At 35.1% G+C, this 26,474-nt stretch overlaps 1 protein-coding gene across 2 annotated transcripts in view; it reads right to left on the minus strand.

The window, feature by feature from the left end:
- Positions 1–4,202: 4,202 nt before the first annotated feature.
- Positions 4,203–26,474, minus strand: part of Fam169a (family with sequence similarity 169 member A) — a 53,366-nt gene continuing 31,094 nt past the window's right edge. For both annotated transcript variants that reach the window (XM_076857155.1, XM_076857154.1), the window contains 7 exons: positions 23,985–24,113; positions 23,377–23,489; positions 20,411–20,450; positions 19,774–19,924; positions 16,174–16,330; positions 5,736–5,939; positions 4,203–4,751 (listed from right to left, as the gene is read on the minus strand). In XM_076857155.1, coding sequence (XP_076713270.1) covers positions 4,203–4,751; positions 5,736–5,939; positions 16,174–16,330; positions 19,774–19,924; positions 20,411–20,450; positions 23,377–23,489; positions 23,985–24,113 — 1,343 coding nt within the window. The remainder of the gene's footprint in view (positions 4,752–5,735; positions 5,940–16,173; positions 16,331–19,773; positions 19,925–20,410; positions 20,451–23,376; positions 23,490–23,984; positions 24,114–26,474) is intronic.

Below are 26,474 nucleotides of genomic sequence, written 5' to 3' on the forward strand. Positions count from 1 at the left end.
TTCTTTATTTGGGGGTTTATGTTAAGGGTTTACATGTTTTTAAGAATCAACAATTGAAAAAGCAAACCCATAAATATCAGTATCTGCATTAAAGAGTGGATATTCAGCAATGCAGATGTCATTTCTGAAAAAACCACCAGTATAACTGAAAAAATATCTAAGAGAAAAGCAGTCTATACAATGTAGAAAAAATTCAGACCTCTTAGATACATCTTTTCATCAGTGATCTTGTTCAGTAAGTAAATTAACGTACTTTTTTATGTTAGCATTTTCTATATTCTATATATATACTTGTGCTTTCAGAATGGTACTAAAAATTTTGGATAATTCCACTTAGTTTTCATTAATGCCCTAAAAAGAAAATTATTTGCAATTAATTGGTTAATGTAAATAAAAAGGTCATATTTTAGGGTTCTAATTCAATTCCGGGGTTTGAATTACATGGTCATGACTCTAAGCTTTAGGGTATCCATATACTACATTAATCACCACAACATTTTAAATTTTGTTTTATTTTTAAGTCTGCAAAGTACAGCCAATAGTGATTATTTCTTTAACAAAATAACTGAATATCTAAACAAATTCAGTATCTAAACACATTTTCATGAATGAAAGTAGGGGTAATGTGAAAGAATTTTAAAACAGACCAGAAAACAATCACAAAATGTATTAATAACTATTTTTTCAAACTTTAAAAAAAAACACAAGTATTCTGTAAGACTTGCTATTCTGAATAATGTTTCATTTTTCCTAAGTTCTATAAACATAATTGAAGTTCTAGAACACATAGGAAAAGGAAGGCTAGTTCCATGTAAATGATGGTTCAGTACAATAGAATCATTTGACAGAAGCTGAACCCTTCTTAAATTAGAATTTAACAAATGATTTTGCCACTAATAAAAATGGGTAATGTGTGAATTAAGTTCTAGAAGAGGGAAAAAATTAACTTTAGGTAATAACTGAATACTACAGAAAGGACGTTTGCTCAATTTTTAGACCCAAATTAAAGAAACAAATTATCTTGTAAAAAGAAGGTTTGATACACAGTATGAAAACAAGCATAACATTTGTAATAAATCACCTGTGAAAGGACTGGATCACACCTGAAACACCATGTTGCTACTAGTGGACATACAAGGCAGAAATCTGTTTCTAAAATATTGTTACACAGATGAGTAGTGTCAGTATAAATTCTTTATTTACATTAAAATCTTGCAGTTTGCTGGTGTGACCTAACCTTAGAAGATAACCCCCAAGGATAAAGTGGGACATAAGAGCAGATAATTTAGATATTAGGTAAAGACTCAATCATAAACCTTCAAGACACTTTTTATAAAGTCACTAAAACCATTTTAAATAGTGTTACAGTAATCTGCTAAAAGCAAACCATTAATAACTAGATGTTATCTTTACCATCTCTGCACTGTATGGAAACACCATGAATATAAACACATTTTAAGTCATGCTGTTTGATTTTATAAAAAATCGTAATAAGAGCCTCTCACCTTTAAAAGTTGTAGAGGAGCTTTGTTAATTTTTAAATATACTAATTTCTGTGAGGTCTAGCAATTGAATAATTTATACTTGAAAGAACTAAAATTTTGCTAATAACCATCTGCTTTATATTACACAAGGAAATATATACGTATATACACAAAAGTCAATTCCTTTCTTGGCAGACATCTGAATAGAAAATAGCAGTTCACAAAGGACTAGGTAGAATGTGACTGAACACTCAACAATTAGACTAGCTGGTTGAAATCACATTACAGTCTACTGTAATTCTGAAAGTTTTTCTAACGTGTTGCAAAAACTACAAGTATCTGATTAAGTTTATTTAGAATCTATTCAGGATAAATTGTTATAAACTGTATATATCAACATAAATTACTAAACAAGAAAAGTTAGGTTTCTCCATGTGATCTAACTTTGCTCTATGATCTATAACCCCAAAATAACATTTTCTAACTATCATAGATATAATAACATTTTCTCATGTGCTGAGCAAAGTTTTGAACAAGTGTTAAGTTTACACTGTTAGTCCCCAGTGATCATACATGAATAAGAGACTTCACACACCAAGAGTTGTGAGTACAATCTTCTTTTAAAAACTATACCAGTTTTAAAGAAAGTAAAGACAGCAATGAGCAAAAAAAAATTAGTAAATCAGTAAATTATCTAAAAGTTTAAGTCTATTTTAAGAAATGAAAGATGGAAACTATGAATTTTCTGGATCTTAACAGGATCTAAGTTACCTTCCTAGTTGTGATACTAACAAGTTTCTTAAACTGTAAAATAGCATGAATATTGGATAGGTTCACTAGCATTAGTCACACTTATATGCTGAGAAAACAAATGACCAAAGTACTTTCATTTTCACTTAGAATAAAATTATCTAATTTCCTCTGACCAATAATTAAAGAAAATAGAGAACATGAGTGTTCAAGATCTTATGTGAATAGGAAGGGCTTACTGTTTTGCCTGCTTAAGAATTTAACTAATTGATTTTTCTAAAATATCAATATTCCAAAATAAAATTTAATGACATCATCAGACCACCTGACTTAAGGCTGAATAAACTTTTGACATAAATCCATAGCACCTCAATAATGACAGAAAGTCATAACATGTTTCACACAGGAATCAACAAGCTGTCAAGAACAAACTGAAAGGATCTCAAAACATTCTCAACATAAAGTGCAAATTGAAGTTCACATAATACTTTCAAAGAGTGGGATCTATTTTGAGATTCTCTTTCAATTCTAAGAGTAACTATTTTCTTTATTTTAAAACAAATTGCCATACAAAAACTTAAGTTTAGGGATTTTTTTCCCTCCAAATTTTTCTAAGCAAATAAATGACTTTGCTGTGGCACCACAAAGTACATACAGAAGCTAGCTTGCAACCAATACTCAGAACAAATCTAAAAGTGTGCAAGACCAAAGGGACAACTGAACCCTTCAATTTGATTTAAGCTATTGTACCTACAGCTCCCAAGGCAGCTTTTCTCCTGCCATCTAGGCCTGAGATTGTAGGTACAGTTCCAATTCTACACAAAAATGGATACCAAGGGCATAAACTGACAGGCAGGCAGATCTTTTGACTGAAGAATCACAATGAGAGAGGACCAGATGAAAGCTGATGGAAAAATAGGGTTACTGAATTAAGGATAAAGCTCAGAAAAGGATCTTCTGAAGTACAGCTATTAACTGGGTAGGAACAAACGAATAGTTTTTGGTCATTTATCTTAGATTAAGACTAGATAGGGGCTGGGGTTGTGGCTCAGCAATAGAGCACTCACCTAGCATGTGCGAGGCCCTGGGTTTGGTCCTCAGCACCACATAAAAATGATATTGTGTCCATCTACAACTAAAAAATAAAAAAAATAAAGACTAGATAGCCCAAATTAAACTGTATCCTTAAATTCTAACTATAGTTAGGATGTTTCCCTGATTAAAGGTAATACAAAAATTACAACAAACTACTACTTCAAATGGAATTTTAAAAATTTCCCCACATGCTAGTTAAATCCCTAGCAATTCTGTTACTATCAGAGTCAAAAGTATATATTGTATGTAGCTTTCTGCAAACATTGAAGTCAAAGGAAGAAACTGCATCCCAACTAAGATTAAAAGGACAGAACCAAAATATCTTGATAAACCTGTGACATAAGTTTCTATTTCTGGGCTGTAATTTACTTAAGGTTTTACTTACTCTAATTTACTGCCATTTTTGTTTAGGTGTGCCAACTTTTTAAAAAAATGGGAATTAATTTTGATATCCAAGATAAAACTTCTAGACCCTTCACCAAGTTTTACTATTAAAACCCTTAGTATAAAAGATTTCTGTGATCCTTACAAGTAATGGAAATCCGACTACTCACTTTTTAAATTTATATTTTTTTTGAAATATTAATGGTCAAGTATCCCACCTGCTAAAGAAAAATATAATATGATCTGGTTTCCCAAAATTGAAATATGGTTAATAAAAATAAAAAATTCTATTTACAAAAAATAGTCTGAAAAATTAAAAAGAATGTTGAACCACAGGTCCTAAAGGGAGAGAAAAACTGCATCATAAATTCCAGTTCAAATTGAAATTTTAGAAATTTTTGTCCTGTGCCCCATGCTGTTTATTAATCACTGTTTTAAAAACAACAATTATGTTACAAAGAGGATTTATCATACACATTTCTTCTTCATTCAGGTCAGCTTGGCTTTCTTCTTACCAGGTCCTTTATGCCCTTTGGCCTTTCTTCTTAAATTCCGCCTATCTACTACAGGCACTTCCACTTCTATCTCCTCTGAGCTGCTATCCACAGCTTTTTCTGCTGATTGTGTAAACTGATCCAGTTGCTCAGAAGATGCTTCAGACTGCTCCTCTGACTGGTTCTTCTGTCCTGCATTCTGTGAAAATGGCACATCCTCAAGTTCAACCTCTATCAAAGAACTCTGAGAAAGAGCAGTAGATGTTTCCTGGGGCTCAGGCACCCCCTCCTCACCCTGGTCTTCAAGTGAAGAAGTAGTGTTGGGTGATAAATTCTCAGATACCGGTTCTTCAGAAAATTCAGCTATCACGGAGTTTGGAAAACCACTGTCAGATCGGTCTTCATTTGAGATACTGTCAACCTTGTCTGAACTTCCAAAATGTGCCTTCTTTCTTGAAACTGGAGACAGTTTCTCTTCGGTGTGCCCTTTGTCATCAGATGGGCCTTGGTCTATCAACATTTCTGTATCAGTTATATGTGGAGTCTGAAAACACAAAATTTGGTTTTTGTGTTTTGCAATATAGTTCAATATAATTGCAAATCTTTTGCAATATAGTTCTAAAATGAATTATTTTCACATTAATCTGTAATGAATTACAACTTAAAAGAATTCAGTATACATTATTTTTGTTAATCATCTGCATATTCCAAATACAATTTATTCAAAAATTGTTTCATAGTAATTTTAATACACTATTAGATATAATAATTATTTTACCTCAAAGAGTACTTAGGACTTTTAAAAGTTTTTTTAATATCTTTATTTTTATTTGTTTTTTTTTTTTCATATGGTGCTGAGGATCAAACCCAGGGCTTGACGCATGCAAGGCAAGTGCTCTACCACTGATCAACAACCCCAGCCTGACATTTTAAAATTTTATACCAAGATTCTGCAAAACCATGAATTACCTCCAAGAGTTTAGTCTCCTGGTGGTACTGGAGCCAGAACCAAGAACTGCTTAACACTATGCTACTCCACTAAATCTGATTATGGTTTCATTAGATAAGGGCAATGTAAGTTTTATTCAGCAATTTAGTTGACAGACTAGTAAATCGGTGTAATATAATATTTTAGCCTTAAGTTAGAATATTTAAAAGTAAAAGAAATTTCTTTTCAAATACTACACCATGGATTTTTTTCCCACTAATCTATTCTGCCTCATTAATTAAAATTATATTGATCATAGACTATGAAAGCAGGTGGGACACTTGACATTTGGTAAATCATGTTTATCCACTTTTCTAAGCATTCCCTAAGTAAATAAAGTAAAAATTCATTTCATTATCATAAAGCAGATATGCCTTTTGGGCCAGGGGCAGTTGCTAGGGATTGAAATCAGAAGGCAGATACTGTACAAGTTAAGCTGGAGGAAAATATAGTATGCAATCCAATCTATCCTCAATGGCATTTACAATAGCACACTTTAAATGATTTAAAAAAAAAAAAATGGGGTTATTTCTGTCTTACCTTATCTGGTGCAACAGCCTCGGGAGGTTTTGAGGATTCTACCACCAGTGGAATGAGATTTACAGTGTCTTCACTGGAATTACAAGACTGTGCTTTTAATTCTTCTTCTAAACCTTCACTAATGGAGTCCTCTTCTTCCGTTGTAAGTGAAGTCTTAAGAGTATCATCCATTATCTCACCATTCATAGGCTCTAATTCAGAGTCCTACAGCAGGAGGGAAAAGCAGAGACCTTATAACAAACTTTTTGGTATGCAAGATTCATCCCTTCTCAGTTCCTATCATCCTTCAGGACTCATGATGGAGTTAAAACATTATATGGTATCAGAACTATTATTTGACCCTCTTTCAGTAATAGTTTTACTGGAGGAAAAGGGAAACTAATGAGGAAAGGTCAACAAAGAACCCATAAATAGCTCATACTCTCAGTGTTCGAATGGAGATGAGACAGTAGTATGGATCTAAAATTTGGTGAAAAGACCCTGAACTTTCGTGCTCTTCTTTCTTGCCTGACAATCATGACAGGAACTTTTTCAGTAAAAAGGCACCAGAGGGAGCCTAGACTTTTTAAGGTTCATCACCTGGAATCATTGGGACCTATTGGAAAATATTTTATCTTGCCAGGGAAAGTCTCCTGGAAAGTGGAGTTTGGGTGCTGCTTCTTACTGGGAAAAAAAAGAGAACCCCATTCTCAGCTAGCTCATTGTTAGTCAACCCAGGATCATTTCTGAGCAATCTGGCTCCTTGCATCACATTAAAATATGGGAAGGTGATCTGATAACACAAATCCTCCAATTTCTGAAATTCTTCTTCCAGTGTTTATCAGTTTATTTCTGTTTAATGATAAATATTTCAAATTAATTCTAGTGACAAGTCTAATAATTAGAAGAAATTTTATTACCATATTAAAAAATAGAAAACAAATACATTTGAGTATTCAGAAATAGAATACAAGATTTCTGAAAGCATATTAAGGAAAGTTCTCTAAAGAGATGTTGAAGTCAGAGACTTATCTTTTCTATAAAAAATTTTTTTTCTAAGACTGAAGTTACAGCTCAATGGCCGAGCGCTTGCCTAGCAGGTATGAGGCACTGGGTTCACTCTTCAGCACCACATATAAATAAATAAAAATAAAGGTCCATTGACAACTAAAAAAATATTTAAAAAAAATTTTTTTCTAAAGTTTTCTTTTCTTTCTTTTTACTACCAGGTAACAGGGACTGACCCCAGGGGCACTTAAGCACTAAGCCACATCCCCACATCCCCAGCCCATTTTTTCAAATATTTATTTAGGGACAGAGTCTCATTGAGTTGATTAGGGCCTCAATAAATTGCTGAGGCTGGCTGTGAACTCATGATCTTTCTGCCTCAGCCTCCTGAGCAGCTGGGATTATATAGGCAGGCACCACCGTGACCAGCTTAAAGTAAAAGTTTTTCTATAATTAATATATATTTTATTATTATACCAGGTGGTACACAGAATCAGATGCACACATAAGGTAATTATAATAAACTAATAAAAGGACCAAGTAGAGTGGGAGAATGTTAAAAGGAAGAAAATTAGATAAATCAAATGCTTAAAAAATAAACTGTGGTAACTGAAAATAAGAAATGAAAAGGCCAGTCCATTAAGTTTTAAGTTTGAAAACAGAATGAAAGATAAAAACCAGGAAAACCAGGTTCAATAAAGAAATAATAATTTAAAAAAAAAAAAAAAAAGGACTAGAGCTTGGTGCAGTGGCACATACCCATAAGCCAAGCTACACGGGGTGAAAGCAGGATAGCAAATTGGAGGCCAGCCTCAGCAATTTAGTGAGGACCTGAACAACTTAAAGATACCCTGTCTCAAAAAAACAAAAAGGGCTGGGATGTAACTCAGTGGTAAAGCACCCCTGGGCAAAACCTCTAATATCCCCTTCTACAATAAAAAAAAAAAAGAGAGAGATTTGGGTTTAATTTAAGATGACAGAAGATATCTGTCTAAATAGAAATATTCAGTAGGCAAGTGGCATTATGGGACCAGAATCTGAATAAATATTGAAAATCTAGAGTTACTGACCATCCCCATAGAGATAACACTTTAAGTCATTAGATTGAATGTACTTTCAAAAGAGAGACCATGAACCAAAAAGTTTTCTAAATCTTTCTGAGTTTTCTAGAATGTCCATAATAAGAACAAAAGTAAAAAGGAGTCATTCATATATACAAACACACATACATAACTACAAACAAAACTGCAGAGATTTAAACAAAAAAAAAAAAAAATGAGTGTTATAAAGACAAGGAACCAGAGAACTTCTAGGTGGGGAAAGTAGTTAATCCAGGTAAGGGAAACCATCTGCATTAAAAAGGAAGTTATCGGATTCACGCAGCCTGCCATGCGGCTACAGATGGCGCCTCGCCGCAGAGAAGCGATTAATTAGCAAGCAGGGAGAAAAGTGGCTGCGATTCTGTGGAATCAGGCCTGCTGAGCCTGCACTGACCCCCGGGCTGAGTACGGGATTCCAGTCGGTGAAGGAAGCAGTACAGTTCTGTCTCCCACAGCGGAGACTCCACCAAGGAAATCAGCAGCCACCATCTTGGAGAGCTGAAGTGACCACCGCCACTCTCGGACAGATTGCAACAATAAAACAGGTGTGTTACTCAGCTCATCCCCCTTACATCGGGGAATTCGCATAAAAACTCTCCTAGGCTTTCCGGGGGAGGGAGTATCAGAGCGAGCCTGCATAAAGACTCAGGGGAAAACTAGAGACACCTGACCTTCAACTCCCCCTCCCATCGGCAGCCAAAACGAAACCTGTATAGCCAGCGCTGGGGGAGGGGCAAGCGGAGAAAATCAAAACAATAGAATGCCGGGGTTCCCAATAGCCACCCTCCACACCCAACAAACAGCAGACCCAGAGTACGGTTTGAACTGCCAAGAGCCGTCACTTAGGGGAAATCTGGTCTAGCAGGAGAAACCAAGACTAGCAGGAGAAGCCAGGGGTCTAGAGGCCAGGCCCTCGTGACTGGGCGGCTAGAAACCGCAGGCCTGCCAGCGACAGTCCACCCACTGCCCGCATAACTGGGCGGCTGGAGAACGCCTGCCCACCGGCTACCAACCGTGCGACTGGGTGGCTAGAGATCGCCCGCCCGCTGGCGACAGGCGAACCCGCTGCCTGCGCGACTGGGTGGCTGGAGATCGCCTGCCTGCCGTGACTGGGAGCTGAAACCAACCAGAGACGGTCCAGTCACACCCCCCACAGTGGGACACCCCCGGCAAGGAGCCTGGGGCCCGTCATAGCAGAGAAGTGACGTCATTGGAGCTCGGCCGTTGGAATTCCTTACCAGCGGAATCCATGTTAACAGGCATAGTTTACCAACACGAAGGAGAGACAACAGAGATATACAAAACCAAAACAAATCTACAGAAGAGAGCAGAAACACAGCAATCAAATAGAGCTGGAAAGTAACGTGAACATCATGAGAAAACAAGGGAAAAAAGGAGTACAAACAATGCAGGATAACTTAATTCTACAGGAGGACCTAGAAGCATCAGAAACAGGGTTAGAGAAAGAACTCAAGGCATACCTAACTCAAATGGAAAGGAATATTAGAGAAGACATGAGACAGCAAGTCCAAGCAATAAAAGTATATTTTGAAAATGAATTAAACAAACAAATTCAAATGGCAAAGAACGAGCTTTACCAGGAGATAGAGATCTTAAAAAAATCAAACAATAATCCTAGAAATGCAGGAAACTATAAACCAAATTAAAAACTCAAACGAGAATATTACAAATAGACTAGATCAAGTAGAAGTCAGAACATCAGATAATGAAGACAAGGTTTATCAACTTGAAAAGAATATAGTCAACACAGAAAAGATGCTTAAATCCCACGAGCAGTCTATTCAAGAGATATGGGATGTCGTAAAAAAAACAAATTTGAGAGTCATCAGGATAGAAAAAGGCATAGAGATTCAAACCAAAGGAATGGACAGCATACTAAATGAAATAATTCTAGAAAACTTCCCAGAGATGAAGGATGGAATGGATTGCCAAATCCTGGAAGCCTACAGGACCCCAAACATTCAAAACCGTAATAGACCAACTCCAAGACATATAATTATGAAGATAGCCAACATACAGAACAAGGAGAGAACATTAATGTTTTTAATGAGAAAGGAGGCAGATTACATTCAGGGGTAAACCAATTAGGTTAACAACTGATTTTTCATCACAGACTTTGAAAGCGAGAAGGTTCTGGAACAATGTATTTCAAACGCTGAAAAATAATGGCCTCCAACCAAGATTACTGTATCCAGCAAAATTAAACTTCAGATTTGACAATGAAATTAAATCTTTCACAATAAACAAAAGCTAAAAGAATTCGCAGCAAGAAAACCAGCACTGCAAAGCATTTTGAGCAAACTACTACAAGAAGAGGAATTGAAAAATTGTGCCCAAAACTAACAGCGGGAGGTATCTCAGTAAAGGGGGAGGAAAAAAACCAATGAGTAAAACTAGCCAAATTAAAATAAATAAATAAATAAACATGACTGGAAGTACAAATCATATTTCAATTGTAACCTTAAATGTTAATGGCCTGAACTCACCAATCAAGAGACATAGGCTAGTAACCTGGATCAAAGAAACAAACCCAACAATATGCTGCCTTCAGGAGACTCATATGATAGGAAAAGACATACACAGGCTGAAGGTAAAAGGTTGGGAAAAATCTTACCACTCACATGGCCCTCGGAAGCAAGCAGGAGTGGCCATACTCATATCAAATAAAATCAACTTCAAACCTAAGTTAATCAAAAGGGATAAAGAAGGACACTATATACTGTTAAAAAGAACCATCCACCAACAAGACATAACAATTATCAATTTGTATGCACCAAACAATGGTGCCACAACGTTCATAAAACAAACTCTCCTTAAGTTCAAGAGTCAAATAGACTACAACACAATAATAATGGGTGACTTCAACACACCGCTCTCGCCATTAGACAGATCCTCTAGACAAAAACTGAATAAAGAAACTATAGAACTCAACAGCACAATCAATAACCTAGACTTAACCGACATATATAGAATATATCAACCATCATCAAGTGGATACACGTTCTTCTCAGCAGCACATGGATCCTACTCAAAGACAGACCATATATTATGCCATAGGGCAACTCTTAGTAAATATAAAGGCGTGGAGATAATACCATGCACCATATCTGATCATAATGGAATGAAATTGGAAATCAATGATAAAAGAAGGAAGGAAAAATCCTACATCACATGGAAAATGAACAATATGTTACTGAACGATCAGTGGGTTACAGAAGACATAAAGGAGGAGATAAAAAAATTCTTAGAGACAAATGATAATACAGACACAACATACCGGAATCTATAGGACACAATGAAAGCAGTTTTAAGAGGGAAATTCATTTCTTGGAGTTCTTTCCTCAAAAAAAAAGAAAAACCAACAAATAAATGAACTCACACTACACCTCAAAAACCTAGAAAAGGAAGAGCAAAACAACAGCAAATGTAGTAGAAGACAAGAAATAATTAAAATTAGAGCAGAAATCAACGAAATTGAAACAAAAAAAACTATTGAAAAAATTGATAAAACTAAAAGTTGGTTCTTTGAAAAAATAAATAAGATAGACAGGCCCTTAGCCATGCTAACGAAGAGAAAAAGAGAGAGAACTCAAATTACTAACATACAGGATGAAAAAGGCAATATCACAACAGACACTACAGAAATACAGAAGATAATTAGAAAGTATTTTGAAACCCTATATTCCAATAAAATAGAAGATAGTGAAGATATCGATAAATTTCTTAAGTCATATGATCTGCCCAGATTGAGTCAGGAAGACACACACAATTTAAACAGACCAATAACAAAGGAAGAAATAGAAGAAGCCATCAAAAGACTACCAACCAAGAAAAGCCCTGGACCGGATGGGTATACAGCGGAGTTTTACAAAACCTTCAAAGAAGAATTAATACCAATACTTTTCAAGCTATTTCAAGAAACAGAAAAAGAAGGAGCTCTTCCAAATTCATTCTATGAGGCCAACATCACCCTGATCCCGAAACCAGACAAAGACACTTCAAAGAAAGAAAACTACAGACCAATATCTCTAATGAACTTGGATGCAAAAATTCTCAATAAAATTCTGGTGAGTCGAATACAAAAGCATATCAAAAAACTTGTGCACCATGATCAAGTAGGATTCATCCCTGGGATGCAGGGCTGGTTCAATATACGGAAATCAATAAATGCTATTCACCACATCAATAGACTTAAAGACAAGAACCATATGATCATCTCAATAGATGCAGAAAAAGCATTTAACAAAGTACAAAGCATCCTTTTATGTTCAAAACACTAGAAAAACTAGGGATAACAGGAATTTACCTCAACATTGTAAAAGCTATATATGCTAAACCTCAGGCTAGCATCATCCTAAACGGAGAAAAACTGAAGGCATTCCCTCTAAAATCTGGAACAAGACAGGTGCCCTCTATCACCACTTCTTTTCAATTTAGTTCTTGAAGTACTAGCCAGAGCAATTAGACAGAAAAAAGAAATTAAAGTCATAAAAATAGGAAAAGAAGAACTTAAATTATCACTATTTGTGGATGACATGATAATATATTTAACAGACCCAAAAGGGTCTACAAAGAAACTGCTAGAGTTAATAAATGAATTCAGCAAAGTGGCAGGATATAAAATCAACACGCATAAATCAAAGGCATTCCTGTATATCAGCAACAAAACTTCTGAAATGGAAATGAGGAAGACCACTCCATTCACAATATCCTCAAAAAAAATAAAATACTTGGGAATCAACTTAACAAAAGAGGTGAAAGATTTATACAATGAAAACTACAGAACCCTAAAGAGAGAAATAGAAGAAGATCTTAGAAGATGGAAAAATATACCCTGTTCATGGATAGGCAGAACTAACATCATCAAAATGGCGATATTACCCAAAGTTCTCTACAGGTTTAATGCAATGCCAATCAAAATCTCAATGGCATTTCTTGTAGAAATAGATAAAACAATCATGAAATTCATATGGAAAAACAATAGACCCAGAATAGCAAAAGCAACTCTAAGCAGGAAGTGTGAATCTGGAGGTATAGCAATACCAGATTTCAAACTGTACTACAGAGCAATAGTAACAAAAACAGCATGGTACTGGTACCAAAACAGGCAGGTGGACCAATCGTACAGAATAGAGGACACAAAGACTAATCCACAAAGTTACAACTATCTTATATTTGATAAAGGGGCTAAAAACATGCAATGGAGGAAGAATAGCATCTTCAACAAATGGTGCTGGGAAAATTGGAAATCCATATGCAACAAAATGAAACTGAATCCCTTTCTCTCGCCATGCACAAAAGTTAACTCAAAATGGATCAAGGAGCTAGATATCAAAACAGAGACACTGTGTCTGATAGAAGAAAAAGTTGGCTACGATCTACATACTGTGGGGTCGGGCTCCAAATTCCTTAATAGGACGCCCATAGCCCAAGAGTTAATAACAAGAATAAACAAATGGGACTTACTTAAACTAAAAAGTTTTTTCTCAGCAAGAGAAACAATAAAAGAGGTAAATAGAGAGCCTACTTCATGGGAACAAATTTTTACCCCTCACACTTCAGATAGAGCCCTAATACCCAGAATATACAAAGACTGAAAAAATTAAACAATAAGATAACAAATAACCCAATCAACAAATGGGCCAAGGACCTGAACAGACACTTCTCAGAGGAGGACATACAATCAATCAACAAGTACATGAAAAAATGCTCACCATCTCTAGCAGTCAGAGAAATGCAAATCAAAACCACCCTAAGATACCATCTCACTCCAGTAAGATTGGCAGCCATTATGAAGTCAAACAACAATAAGTGTTGGTGAGGATGTGGGGAAAAGGGTACACTTGTACACTGCTGGTGGGACTGCAAATTGGTGAGGCCAATTTGGAAAGCAGTATGGAGATTCCTGGGAAAGCTGGGAATGGATCCACCATTTGACCCAGCTATCGCCCTTCTCGGACTATTCCCTGAGGATCTTAAAAGAGCGTACTATAGGGATACTGCCACATCAATGATTATAGTGGCACAATTCACAATAGCTAGACTGTGGAACCAACCTAGATGCCCTTCAATAGATGAATGGATAAAAAAAATGTGGCATCTATACACAATGGAATATTATGCAGCAGTAAAAAATGACAAAATCATAGAATTTGCAGGGAAATGGATAGCATTAGAGCAGATTATGCTAAGCGAAGCTAGCCAATCCTTAAAAAACAAATGCCAAATGTCTTCTTTGATATAAAGAGAGCAACTAAGAACAGAACAGGAAGGATGAGTATGTGGAAAAGACTAACATTAAACAAAGACGAGAGTGGGGAGAGAAAGGGAGAGAGAAGGGAAAGCATATGGAAAAAAGTAGGAGACCTTCAATGTTACACAAAATTATAAGAGGTTGTGAGGGGAAAGGAGGAGGGAAAAAAGGGAGAGAATTAAACAACAGCAGAGGAGGTAGAGAGGGAAGATGGGAGGGGAGGGGAAAGGAGGGGAAAGCATGTGCTCAATGTCTTGCTGAGTGAATGAAGCAGGGTATATGAGGTACAGTAGACTGTAGATACAACAGTTTATTCTAGAGTTTAAAGGAGGAGAAGAAAACAAAATATCTATTTCTTTTTTTTTTTTTTGATATGATAGTCATGTTTATTATCTTGATGAGGTGATGGTGTCAGGAGTGTCTACATAACATATGTCAGACATAAATTTTATACTTACAGTGCATGTAAGTCTACTTGCATATCCATTGTATCTCAATAAAGCTGCTAAAAAATTGTAGACTCAGTAGATAACAAATATAAAATAATTAAGCATTAAAATGTACAAGTGTACATTATTGAGTTGAAACATTTGATTGAGTAGTATAAATGTGAATGTCATTTAAAGTCTTCCTGTTTATAAAAAATCATAACATTAACAATCCCCTTTTATTGGAGTTGGAATGGAGATAGGCTATGAAGCAGAAATGATATCCAAATTACTATCTCCTCAGAAGGAGGACTAGGAGAGATTACATAACTCAGCGGTAGAGCACTCGCCTGGCACGTGTGAGGCCCTGGGTTCAATCCTCAGCACCACGTATTAATAAATAAATAAAGGTATTGTGTCAAAATATCTATTTCTATCATCATTTAGATGCATACAAATCTTGGGTTTTTCAAAAGTGCTTTTCTTTATTTTTCCATATGTATTTTTATTTATTTCCTCAATTTCATACAATAAAAATGCTATTTTAAAATATAGTTTTGAAAATAAATAAATGAACAAAATACAGTTTTATGAAGAAGTAGTAGCTAAATTGGTGTGTCTTAAAAAAATAAAATAAGGCTGGGGATATGGCTCAAGCGGTAGCACACTCGCCTGGCATGCGTGCGGCCTGGGTTCAATCCTCAGCACCACATACAAACAAAGATGTTGTGTATGCCAAAAGCTAAATAAATAAATAAATAAATAAATATTAAAAAATTCTCTCTCTCTTTAAAAAAAATAAGAGTTATAGATGGATGCAATATCTTAAAAAAATAAAAAAAAATCAGTTATGTAGTTATTCACCTGATGTACAGATTTGGAAAACAATTTAAAAGATTTTTTTTGAGAAAGTCCAATACATATGAAATAAGGAATCTGTAGAGAGGAAAGGATTGAAGCTATTGGAAAAAGAAGAGAACAGAAATAGGAGGAAAAAAGAGGATAAGAATATTTGAAACACAACAGAAATCAAGCAGATAAATAGTTAAACTAGTTATAAAGGCTTTGCCTGTTTTCTCCAGTTTTAGGGGGGGAAAGGTTATTTTTATAGGAATCTGTAAAATCAATATGGTTAAATATTTTTTATTTTGGATAACTGATTCCTATACTTCTATCCAAAATAGGGATGCAACTAAGAGCATTTTGGACCTAAAAGCATTCTAACTGGTCTGTAAGGTCACATCAATTGTGTACTTCTTCACTGTATTTAATTCCACAAATCAATTTACATGTTATTATCTATTTATTTACTGTAGTACTGAGGATTGAGCCCACAGGCATTCTACCACTGACCTACATCCCAAGCCCTTCCTTCCTTTCTTTGAAGTACACTGAAGCATCTTAGTACTTGATTATTCCTACATATGTGATACAACTCAAATTTCTATAAACTCAGCTTGAAATAAATTACTCTTATTATAACTTTATTCTCTCTCCCAAGTGTAGCACCTGGGTGCCCTTATTTATTATCTGCTTCTTAACACTAACTGTAACTTATTTAAAATATATTATTATATTATTCTACCAATACATGATTAAGAAAATCTTACTTTACGTTCATTCATCTTATTTCACAAGTGAACTCATACCTTTTCACCATCTTGCTTTTCTATTCGTAGCTGGGTTTCAGGTGCAGGACGTGTATCTTTATCACGACTTTCATCCTCAAATTCACTCACTCTCTGCTCAGGTTCTTCTTCCAGGAATTCTTCTGAGCTCTCCGAGGGGCGTGTAGTAGACTCTAATCTAGAACACAAAAGAAAAACATTCTTCCTTGTTCTCTTAAGGATCAGTATAAAATTTCAGGAATCTGCTGGGCATGGTGGTGTATGCCTCTAATCCCAGCAGCTTGGGAGGCTGAGACAGGAAGATCACAAGTTCAAAGCCAGCCTCAGCAAGGGGAGGCACTAAGCAACTCAGTGAGACCCTGTCTCTAAATAAAATACAAAATAGGGCTGTAGATATGGCTCAGTGGGTGAGTACCCCTGAGTTCAATCCCTAGTACCACCCTCTCCAAAAAAAACTTCAGGAATCCTTTCTCTTTTTTGGTGGCAGGGGGTGGGATACTGCAGATTGAACTCAGGGGCACTCAACCACTGAGCCACATCCTCAGTCTTATTTTGTATTTTATTTAGAAACAGAGTCTCTTGTGTTGCTTAGCGCCTCACCGTTGCTGAAGCTGGCTTTGCCATTGCTAAAGCTGGCTTTGAACTCCTGATCCTCCTGTCTCAGCCTCCTGAGCCACTGGGACCCCCAGGAATGCTTTCTTAAGAAAGTAACATTTCAGAGATTCAAACAGTATCCTCCAACCAACAAATGGAAAACCTTGCAGGGAGAAAACTAATCTCTTCATTTTCTCATAAATTTGTTCTCTTTCCCACATTGTTGTTCTTCTCAATCATGTGAATTAGACCTATCTTTTATTCTACCTGTATATTATCAGCTCTTCCTTCTATTAGAATGAACATGTATCCCAAGTTTATCTGAACAGTCCAAAATTATGGATACTGGCATTATTATTATATATTTTTGTGGTGATGGGGATTCAACCCAGAGCCTCCTGCATGCTTAACAAATGCTCCACTGACCAACAACCCAAGCCCAATTATTAACAACATCCCTGTCATACTCAAACATATCAGCATGGATAAAAAGTTATAATGGTTTAATATTAACTCCAAAATGATTTTCCAGAATATCACTTTCTATTCCCATTTCAAGGCTCTGCTTCAAGCCCCAATTCTCTGTTGATCACTGTAACTTCTCAACTCAACTTTGGACCTGCAGCATTCTTCATCAAAGCTCTCAGAGTTGTCTTTCTAATATACCTATTTTTACATGTGACAGACCAGGTCAGAAAACTTGAAGAGTAGCTGGACTTGGGGACACAGGCCTGTAATCCTGGCAGTTTGGGAGGCTGAGGCAGGAGGATCTTGAGTTCAAATCCACTCCCAGCAAATTAGCAAGACCCTATCTCTAAATAAAATATTTTAAAAAGGGCTGGGGATATGATTCAGTGGTTAATTGACCCTGGGTTCAATCTCTATTACAAAAAAAGAAAAAGGAAAGAAAAAAAAAAAGCAAAACTTGGAGGGCTCTTTACAAGCTCTTTGAATAAAGTGTATCTCCTCCTCTCAAGGCCTAAAATTACCAGAGCATTATTTTTTATTTCCTACTAAACAGATGCTATCATTCACCTTATGTATCAGTTATCCTACTCAACAGTGCTCCTAATTTTGTGCATTTAGTCTGGATCTGTACTAGTACAGTAGCCATAAGACAAGTCACTATTTTTAAATTTAAATTAATTAATATTAAATGAAATTTAAAAATACAATTCTTCAGTTGCACTAACCACACTTCGTGGTACACTACCTAGAGAACATCGCCACCCGTTGCAGAAAGTTCTATTGGACAGCACTGGTCTGTATCAGGGGATCGGTAACTTTTCCCTTAATCTTTGTGAGCCATATGGTCTCTGTTCCAATTTCTCAGTTCTGCAATCGTAATCCAAAAAACAATCAAAATAAAAGATGCATAAACCTAATGAGCATGGATATCTTACAATAAAAAATTTACAAAAACACAATAGGACAAAAACATGTGGTAGAGCTGGGGGTATAACTTAGCAGTAAAGCACTTGCCTAGCATGTGCAAAGTCCTGCATTTGATTCCCAGCAATGAAAGAAAATTACAGTAGTTTAAAAATAAATAAATAAATAAAAATTTAAAATCCAGTGGCAATTTGGCTTACAGATCATAGTTGGTGAACTCTTAGATTAGAAAGTCTTCTTTCCCAACTTTGCTGATTGTCATTTTATCTTTGAAACCCTCACTTCAAACGCCAAATCTCTTCATTCCCTCAACTGAACATACTCCCTTTTTTCTCTGCATCCCCTGCGTTCTTCGGTTTTATTACTGCTCTATCACAATCTAGCCTGTAGTGCTCCTCGCTATGTACATGTCTGTCTTTACCAAGAGGCAGTAAATTCTTCAAGGGCAAAGATGATATTGTACTCCTCATTATGCCTAAAGTAGCATTTGAGTGTTTATTCTTACTGTTATTGTTCTGTCTATGAAAAGCAAACAAATTACACAATAATTGATATTCAATTTAAAATGCACTATTATATTCCCTTCTAAAAGGGTACTACATCAAAACACTGCTCAGTGACAAAACACTGGGGTTGTCTAAAGTCTTATTCTTTTCACTAATTACTAGATTTAAATATTGCTTTCAACATTGTAGATTCTTTACTAAAATAACACCTTTAAATACTTAATTATGCAAATTTCCAATTCTTTACATAATGAAATTAACACAACTATAGAATCCTCTAACAAAACAATCTGACAGCAAAAAGAACAAAGCTATGAAATAACTAAATGGTTGACTCCAGAATGGTTGATAGATCTATTCAAGCTGAAGTCTAATTTTATTATAAAATTTAAAATCTTAATAAGACACAAGGAAGGCAGAGAATAGCATTTCCACCAAAGTGTTCTGTTGATTCAGTTGACTACTAAGTTTGTGAAGAACTGACTGCATTATTTATGGTTATCACTTAGAAATTATATCCAATAGCCCAATAAAATGGATGAATTATAAAGTAAAATTAAGGGGTTTTAGCCAGGCATGCCTGTAATCCCAGTAGCTCAGGAGTCTGAGACAGGAGGATCACGAGTTCAAAGCTAGCCTCAGAAACTGTGAGGCACTAAGCAACTCAGTGAGACCCTGTCTCTAAATAAAAATACAAAACAAGGCTGGGGATGTGGTTCAGTGGTTGAGTGCCCCTGAGTTCAACACTTAGTACCCTCCGCACCCCCACCCCTTGAAAAAAGAAAATTGAGGGTTTTTAAAAGTTGACTAAGCTTCAGTCATTACTAAAAACTACACCAATGAATTCAAAATGGTGATAATGACACAGCTGGGATAATATAATGACTAAAATATTCTTTATTTTCATACATGAAAGATTATTCAATAGAGTTTATTCTCTGTTACTAGCAATTGTTCTTATCACACTATCAAGGAAACACCTCTGGAAAGCATAATCAATAATCCTGTAGAAGAATCCAAAGATAAACTCCCACACCAAAGGCATTTGCTCACAATGAAATAGTCCCCACCTGAAGTAAAAGAAAAAAATAAAATAATAATAATGGAAGTAAAATAAACAATTCTTTACTTATTTATTGAAGCTGTCAGTGAGGTCTGGGCAGTTTTTTCATCTTCCCCTTGAGAACCACTAAAGTCAGAATCCTGAAACCGCTTTCCAATCTTTGGCCGCTTTAGATGACTGCTTCGAGTACGAGTAGAAACAGGTGTTTTTTCATGACCTGAGTTAAAAATAGGAAAACTGTACTCAACTGGGGCTGTGCAGAAGGATTATCTATTAAAATACACAAAAGTTTAAGAACTATGATAGTTTACATACATCCCTACTGCTGCACAAGTTTACCCTTTCCTAACAAAGCTAAGAAAACAAGGTGTTTTTATCTAAAATAACTTAGTGAATATTTATTCTTCACATTTTCACATTACCCTCACTTTTGAAAGCAGTTTTTGCATATTCTCTTACATACTCTCCAAATGATTTTGGGAGATACTGTCATACATTACAGTCCCTATTTCACAGGTAAGAAAAAAAGGGAGAGAGAGGTGTAACAGCATCCTCAGTGCTCATACACAGCAAAACCGGGGGCCGCGATGGCTTCAGGACCCAGATGTGGATCTTAGAACTGTGTAAGTCTTCACTTCTAGTCCCACACATGCCTGATCCTCAGTATCTCAAACACTTATGATGAATCAGATGAATTTCTTACCTTCAGACGTGCTTGCAAAGGTCTCCTTTAGAGAATCAATCTAAAATAGAGATATAGATTAAAATCTAACATTTGAAATTATTTTTTCTCCCTATGGATTTATTTTCATTCAGTTTAAAAGAAAAAAATTTAACTTTTTCAACTAGCACTTTTCATTAAAGTTACTTTGAAAGTGAAATGTTATGTTATAGCCTCAGTTTATTATGAACCTAAGTATCTAATAAGTTATAGGTGGAGTTTCCCAGTATTCTGTCCTCAGCCACCTGCTCTCCTCACTTTTTTACCTATCTTTATCTTAACATTTATTTGCTAATGAATCTAAATATACAACTTAAGTTCCCCATCTTCTACCCTGATTTCCAAAACTCTATTTGCAAAGGAATTATCTCCTGGTGGACAGCCCATCCAATTTCACATACAGCCTATCCCAAAATGAATCTTATCTTTTCCCAACATTACTCCCTATGGAGGCTAATGGTAATAGCAATTCAATCATTGTAGCCAGAAACCTATGAAGCAGGACTACCTTCTTCATATCCCTCATTCAATCAATCAATCAATCACAAAGCCTGTCAATTGTGGCTGAATGTCTCAGAACTACCCTGTCCATTATTTTAATATGGGCCTTAATTATCTTTAATGTGAACTATTCCAACAGCCTCCTCACTGGTATACCTTGTTCTAATAATATTCTAATTTTTTCTACCACAATGACAGAATGATGGTCCCAAATTACAAACTATGTCACAGCTTTGCTTAAAATAGTAATTTTAAAACTTTAATGGTTTGTCACTGCACAGAATACAAACTTGCAAACTTTTCAGTAACAAACATCTCTTTTATATTAAACATGCCATTTTCTTTCACATCTATGTGGTTTCTTTTTTTTTTACATGATATCTTCCAAAATGCCATAAGAACTTTTAGCACTGAACTCCCACATGTTCTTTTAAAGTCTTCCCCTGATATATACCTCTAATCACTTGCTCAAATAATTAAGACAATTTTTGTCCTGTAGTATATTTGTTTACTTACCTGTTTCCAACAATGGATTATTATTTCCCATGTATACCAGAACCATATCTTTGTATGCCCAAGTACACCTACTCCATTATTAACCATCATCCATTCATTCCTCCATGTCACACTTATTGAAATCCTACCATATAGGAGGTGTGCAGACTTCAGAAGCTCTATTTAAACTATGGTTGACAGTAATTAATAATGTTTCAAAATAGCTAGATGAAAGGAATCTGAATTTAACAACACATAGAAAGGACACATGACTAAAGTGATGCATATGGATATAATTTGATCATGACACACTGTATACATGTATACACACTGTACCCCACAAATATGTAAAATTATTTGTGTCTAAAGATATTTAGTATATTTATAGAACACAAAGGAATAACTGAGACAAATGGTATGATAAAAAAATCTTGTCTTCAAAAAGTCTATAGTTCAACTAGAAAAGATAAAGATGAATAAATAAGAGATAAGAAAAGATATACAAGCAATTAATTTAGTATTTTATGTATCTAAATAAGGAAAAGCAAATAAAAACACCATCATCACCTACAGAATAAATCATGTAGTAAATAACTACATCCCCGGGTGGTTACTGATAAAAAGAGATTTAAATATAAAGCTAAAGAGATACAAATATTTTCCTTGAACTATTTAAGCCTTAAACTAATATGAAGAATCGGAATTTCTAAAGTGAAAGAAAACTTATGCTTTCAACCTTAGACAAAGTATCACTACAATGTATTCTCATTCAAATGACACATTAAAAATTGCTTAACTTAATATTAAAATAAATAATTTCCTTCAATATATTTATGGAAAGGGAAGACTCCACTTTCTTTGATTTTATTATATTTGGCAAATACTAAATGGACCTTTGTGTATCTGAGGATTTTGGACTATAACAGAAAAGAACAGGAACTTCTTCTGCAGTACCAAAAACATCAGTTCTAGACAAGAATCTGCTAAGTCCTGTGAATTCAGTAATGAAACCTGTTCTACTTGCAGCATATCTAACATTTGTAAAGTATATCCCTTCTACAAAGACCTAGCACATATAGCCTCAAACTTACCAAGAAAAAAAAAAACTACATAATCTTTAACCTACTATTATTTCCACTTCTAGAAATTCCTATGTGCAGGGAAATAATCACATCTGCACAAAGATTCATGTATAAATGTTTTTGCTCCTGAACCAATTAAAGTTAAAAACTTAAATGTTCTATGTTAAGGAAATTAAAAATGCTATTATATTACATAAAAGAATATAGTGTGCTATTTCATGTTTTAAAACAGTAAAGCCATGGAAAGTGCTTATAATATTATATTAACAAAGCAACTAGAATTATTTAAGAGAATAAATATATTTATAAGAATATATATAAATACATGCTGATAATGTATAGTAAGTATACATTATAACAGTGCTATAACTGAGCAGCAGGATTGTACTATTATTGTCTTCCAGATTATTTTTATTTATTCTAGATTTCCTTTAATTAGTTTGTAAAATTAGTATTAACATGATTAGCAGTATTTTTCAAAGCAAAGTAAGTACTTAATAAACAATACACAGAAGGTGCCAAGAAAACTAATGAAGATGAAATATCTAAGTTTCTAGAAATTAACTATAACATTTAAAACTTAAATACAGCTGGACGCACCGGCCTATAATCCCAGCAGCTCAGGAGGCTGAGATAGGAGGATCTCAAGTTCGATGCCAGCCTAAGCAACTCAGCGAGACCCTGTCTCTAAATAAAAAATATTTTTTAAAAAGGACTGGAGATGTGGCTCAGTGGTTAAGCATCCCTGGGTTTAATCCCTGGTATCAAAAAAAAAAAAAAAAAAAACCCACACTAAATGTAAACTTAATCTGCTTTAAAGAAATGGAAACATCACTATTACTTCCTTTAATGAACATACAATGTACCTACAGTTAGCTGCATCTCACTGGATTGATTTTCCTCAGTTCCCACTTCATACTCTGGAACAGTTGCAAGACCATATTCTTCAGACACAAATCTTTTGGCTTCATTCTGAGAACCCACTGTGTGCAGAAAGTTTCCGAATTATAACCCAATCAATATTTGGTTTTATATAATACTGTTTGTACTGATTTTCATAAACACTCTTAAAAGCAATCGGAACAAAAAGGTACTAAAATTTTAGATGCAAATGTTTCCTCTATAGCACCTTATAATGAATTATTATTATGAAGACTCTCAGTTACCTTACGTTTTAATGGTGCTAGGGAGAGATGCTTGTGATGACACACTACTTTGGCCCCCAGAAGCTTATTCTATGCTGTTTCAGTGTTCATTTTTGTACCCATCAATTCCTACTGGGCTGTTAGATTCAGCTGGGCTCTTCTAGGTCCCTTCATTACTGGTGACTTGAAAGTCAATGTATAATAAAAATTCAGATAAGAAGGTTTGTTACTAGAAAGATCTTGTAACACACCATTACTATGGACTGTAAGACACCACCATTATAAGACACTTCTTTTTAAACTGAACTGTGTTCAAGCTGAAAACACTCTCACCTGTAATTTTAAGTGTTTCTCTCTGTAATGCTCTGGTGACTGGTATTCGCTGGTACCAGTGTCCAACACCCTCTACTTCCCAAATAAGTTCGTGGTCTCCTGGATATTTTTCAAAGTATTGCTTGCAAGCTGAAAAAAAATATTTAGAATTTTCTAGAAATCTCAAATATCAATTGTTTTGAAAAACAAAAGATCAAAGATAAGCTTGCTAAACAGTGCTAGAATAACCCTGATATCAAAACATGACCAAAGCAACTCAAGAAAAGTATGAAACAGTCTCATATATAAGGAGAAATCCTATAAAATCTCCAGAAAAATCCTATAAAATCTCAAAAGTTTTAACACACTGATGAATCTAAAACAACAATCAGCACATGTCAAAATGGTATCATTTATATAAAGTTTAAAAACACACTAAAAAGGGACTGGGGATATAGTTCAGAGGTAGACTGCTTGCCTTGCATGCAGGAGTCCCTGGGTTCAATCCTCAGTACCACAAGGAAAAAAAAAAAAAAAAAACTAAAGAAACAAAAATGTTCAAGCCACTATGGAAAACAGTTCAGCAATTCCTCAGAAAGTTAAACATATGACCTAGAAATTTCATTCTCAGGTATATATATCCAAAAAAACTGAAAACAGAAACAGATATTTGTAAACAAATGTTCAAAACAACAATATACACAATAACCACAAGGGAGAAACAACTGCAGAGTGAGTTCAAAGCCAGCCTCAGCAATTTAGCAAGGCCCTAAGCAACTTAGTAAAACCCTGTCTCAAAATAAAATATAAAAAAGTCTGGGAATATGGTTTCCGTGGTTAAGCACCCCTGGGTTAAATCCCCAGTACCAAAAGAAAAAGGGAGGAAAGAAATGTTAAATTTTATTTTACACATATATTTAACACAACAAAAAAACTTGGAGGAAAAAAATTCAAAAGGGGCTGAAGATATAGCTCAGTTGGTAGAGTGCTTGCCTTGCAAGCACAAGGCCCTGGGTTAAATCCCCAGCACCACCAAAAAAAAAACAATTTAAAAAGTACAATAAATGGGGCTGGGGTTGTGGCTCACTGGTAGAGCGCTCACCTAGCATGTGTGAGGTCCTGGGTTCGATCCTCAGCACCACATAATAAATAAATAAATAAAGGTATTGTGTCCAACTATAATTAAAAAATAAAATTACAAGGGAAGGGGAGGGGGGATAGTAGAGGTTAGGAAAGATAGCAGAATACAACAGTTACTAATATGGCATTATGTAAAAATATGGATGTGTAACCGATGTGATTCTGCAATCTGTATTTGGGGTAAAAATGGGAGTTCATAACCCACTCGAATCTAAAGTATGAAATATGATATGTCAAGAGCTTTGTAATGTTTTGAACAACCAATAAAAAATAAATAAAATTACAATAAACAATATTTGACTCTTCCCTTCTTTCTCTCTGCCCTCCTCCTCTCCTCTCTCTGCTCTTTGCCTCTCCTTTTCTTCGGGCAGCCCGCCAATAAAATCTCTTGGTTAAAAAAAAAACAAAAAACAATATTTGAACATAAATATGAAACCATGAGCAGAAAGGATACATACCAACTTCAGGAGTACAATTACCTCTGGGAAGAAAAGGGAGGGAAGGCTTCAAAGAGAAAATCAATGGCATCTACAACAGATGTTGAACAGATTGAGTATCCCTAATCTAAAATGCTTGACATGTTCCAGATTTCAGAGCTATCTGCAATTTAAAATATTTGATCTGGTTAAGCATCCCTCAACTAAAAATTCCAAATTCAAAACTTCTAGAGCCCAAAGCTACGCAAAAAAGTTTTAAATGTCAGAGCATTATTTATTTCAGATTAAGGATGCTCAACCTGTATTTAGTTCTCTAAAAATAAACTAAAACAACTAGGCAAAATCTTAATATTTTAAAAATCTGTACACTTGGATGAATGGACCCTAGTATACTATTCTATTATATGAATAAATTATAAACATCTAGTGGAAATTCATATTTGTAGGCCTCCCCAAGTTCAGCTTGACACGTAACTGGGCATTTTCCTGTTCCTCTTTTCAAGCCACAAAGAGGGTGCCCATAGATTGTTACAAGAGAGGTTTCTATGGGGCAACGGACTTTTGAGTGAGGGAAGCTCACACATACACCTGTACATACTCACTGGCAATGTTCTGGGTATTACAGATCTAATACCCATTATCTGCAATGCTTCAGACAGAAGTATTTTGGATTCCAGGCTTTGCTTCATATTTTGGAACATTTGCACACGCACACTGAGATATCTTGGGGTTGGGACCCAAGTCTAAACAACACTTGTTTATGTTTCATGCCTATCCTATATACTTAGCCTGAAGGCAATTTTATTCAATATTCTTAGTGAGCTATATCTTGACTACAATCCATCACATGAAATTGGATGTGGAATTTTCCACTTGTGGCATCATGTCAATGCTCAGCAAATTTCAGATTTTAGAGCATTTCAAATTTCAGGTT

This window comes from Callospermophilus lateralis, chromosome 5, assembly GCF_048772815.1.
Source record: "Callospermophilus lateralis isolate mCalLat2 chromosome 5, mCalLat2.hap1, whole genome shotgun sequence".
Taxonomy (NCBI): domain Eukaryota; kingdom Metazoa; phylum Chordata; class Mammalia; order Rodentia; family Sciuridae; genus Callospermophilus; species Callospermophilus lateralis.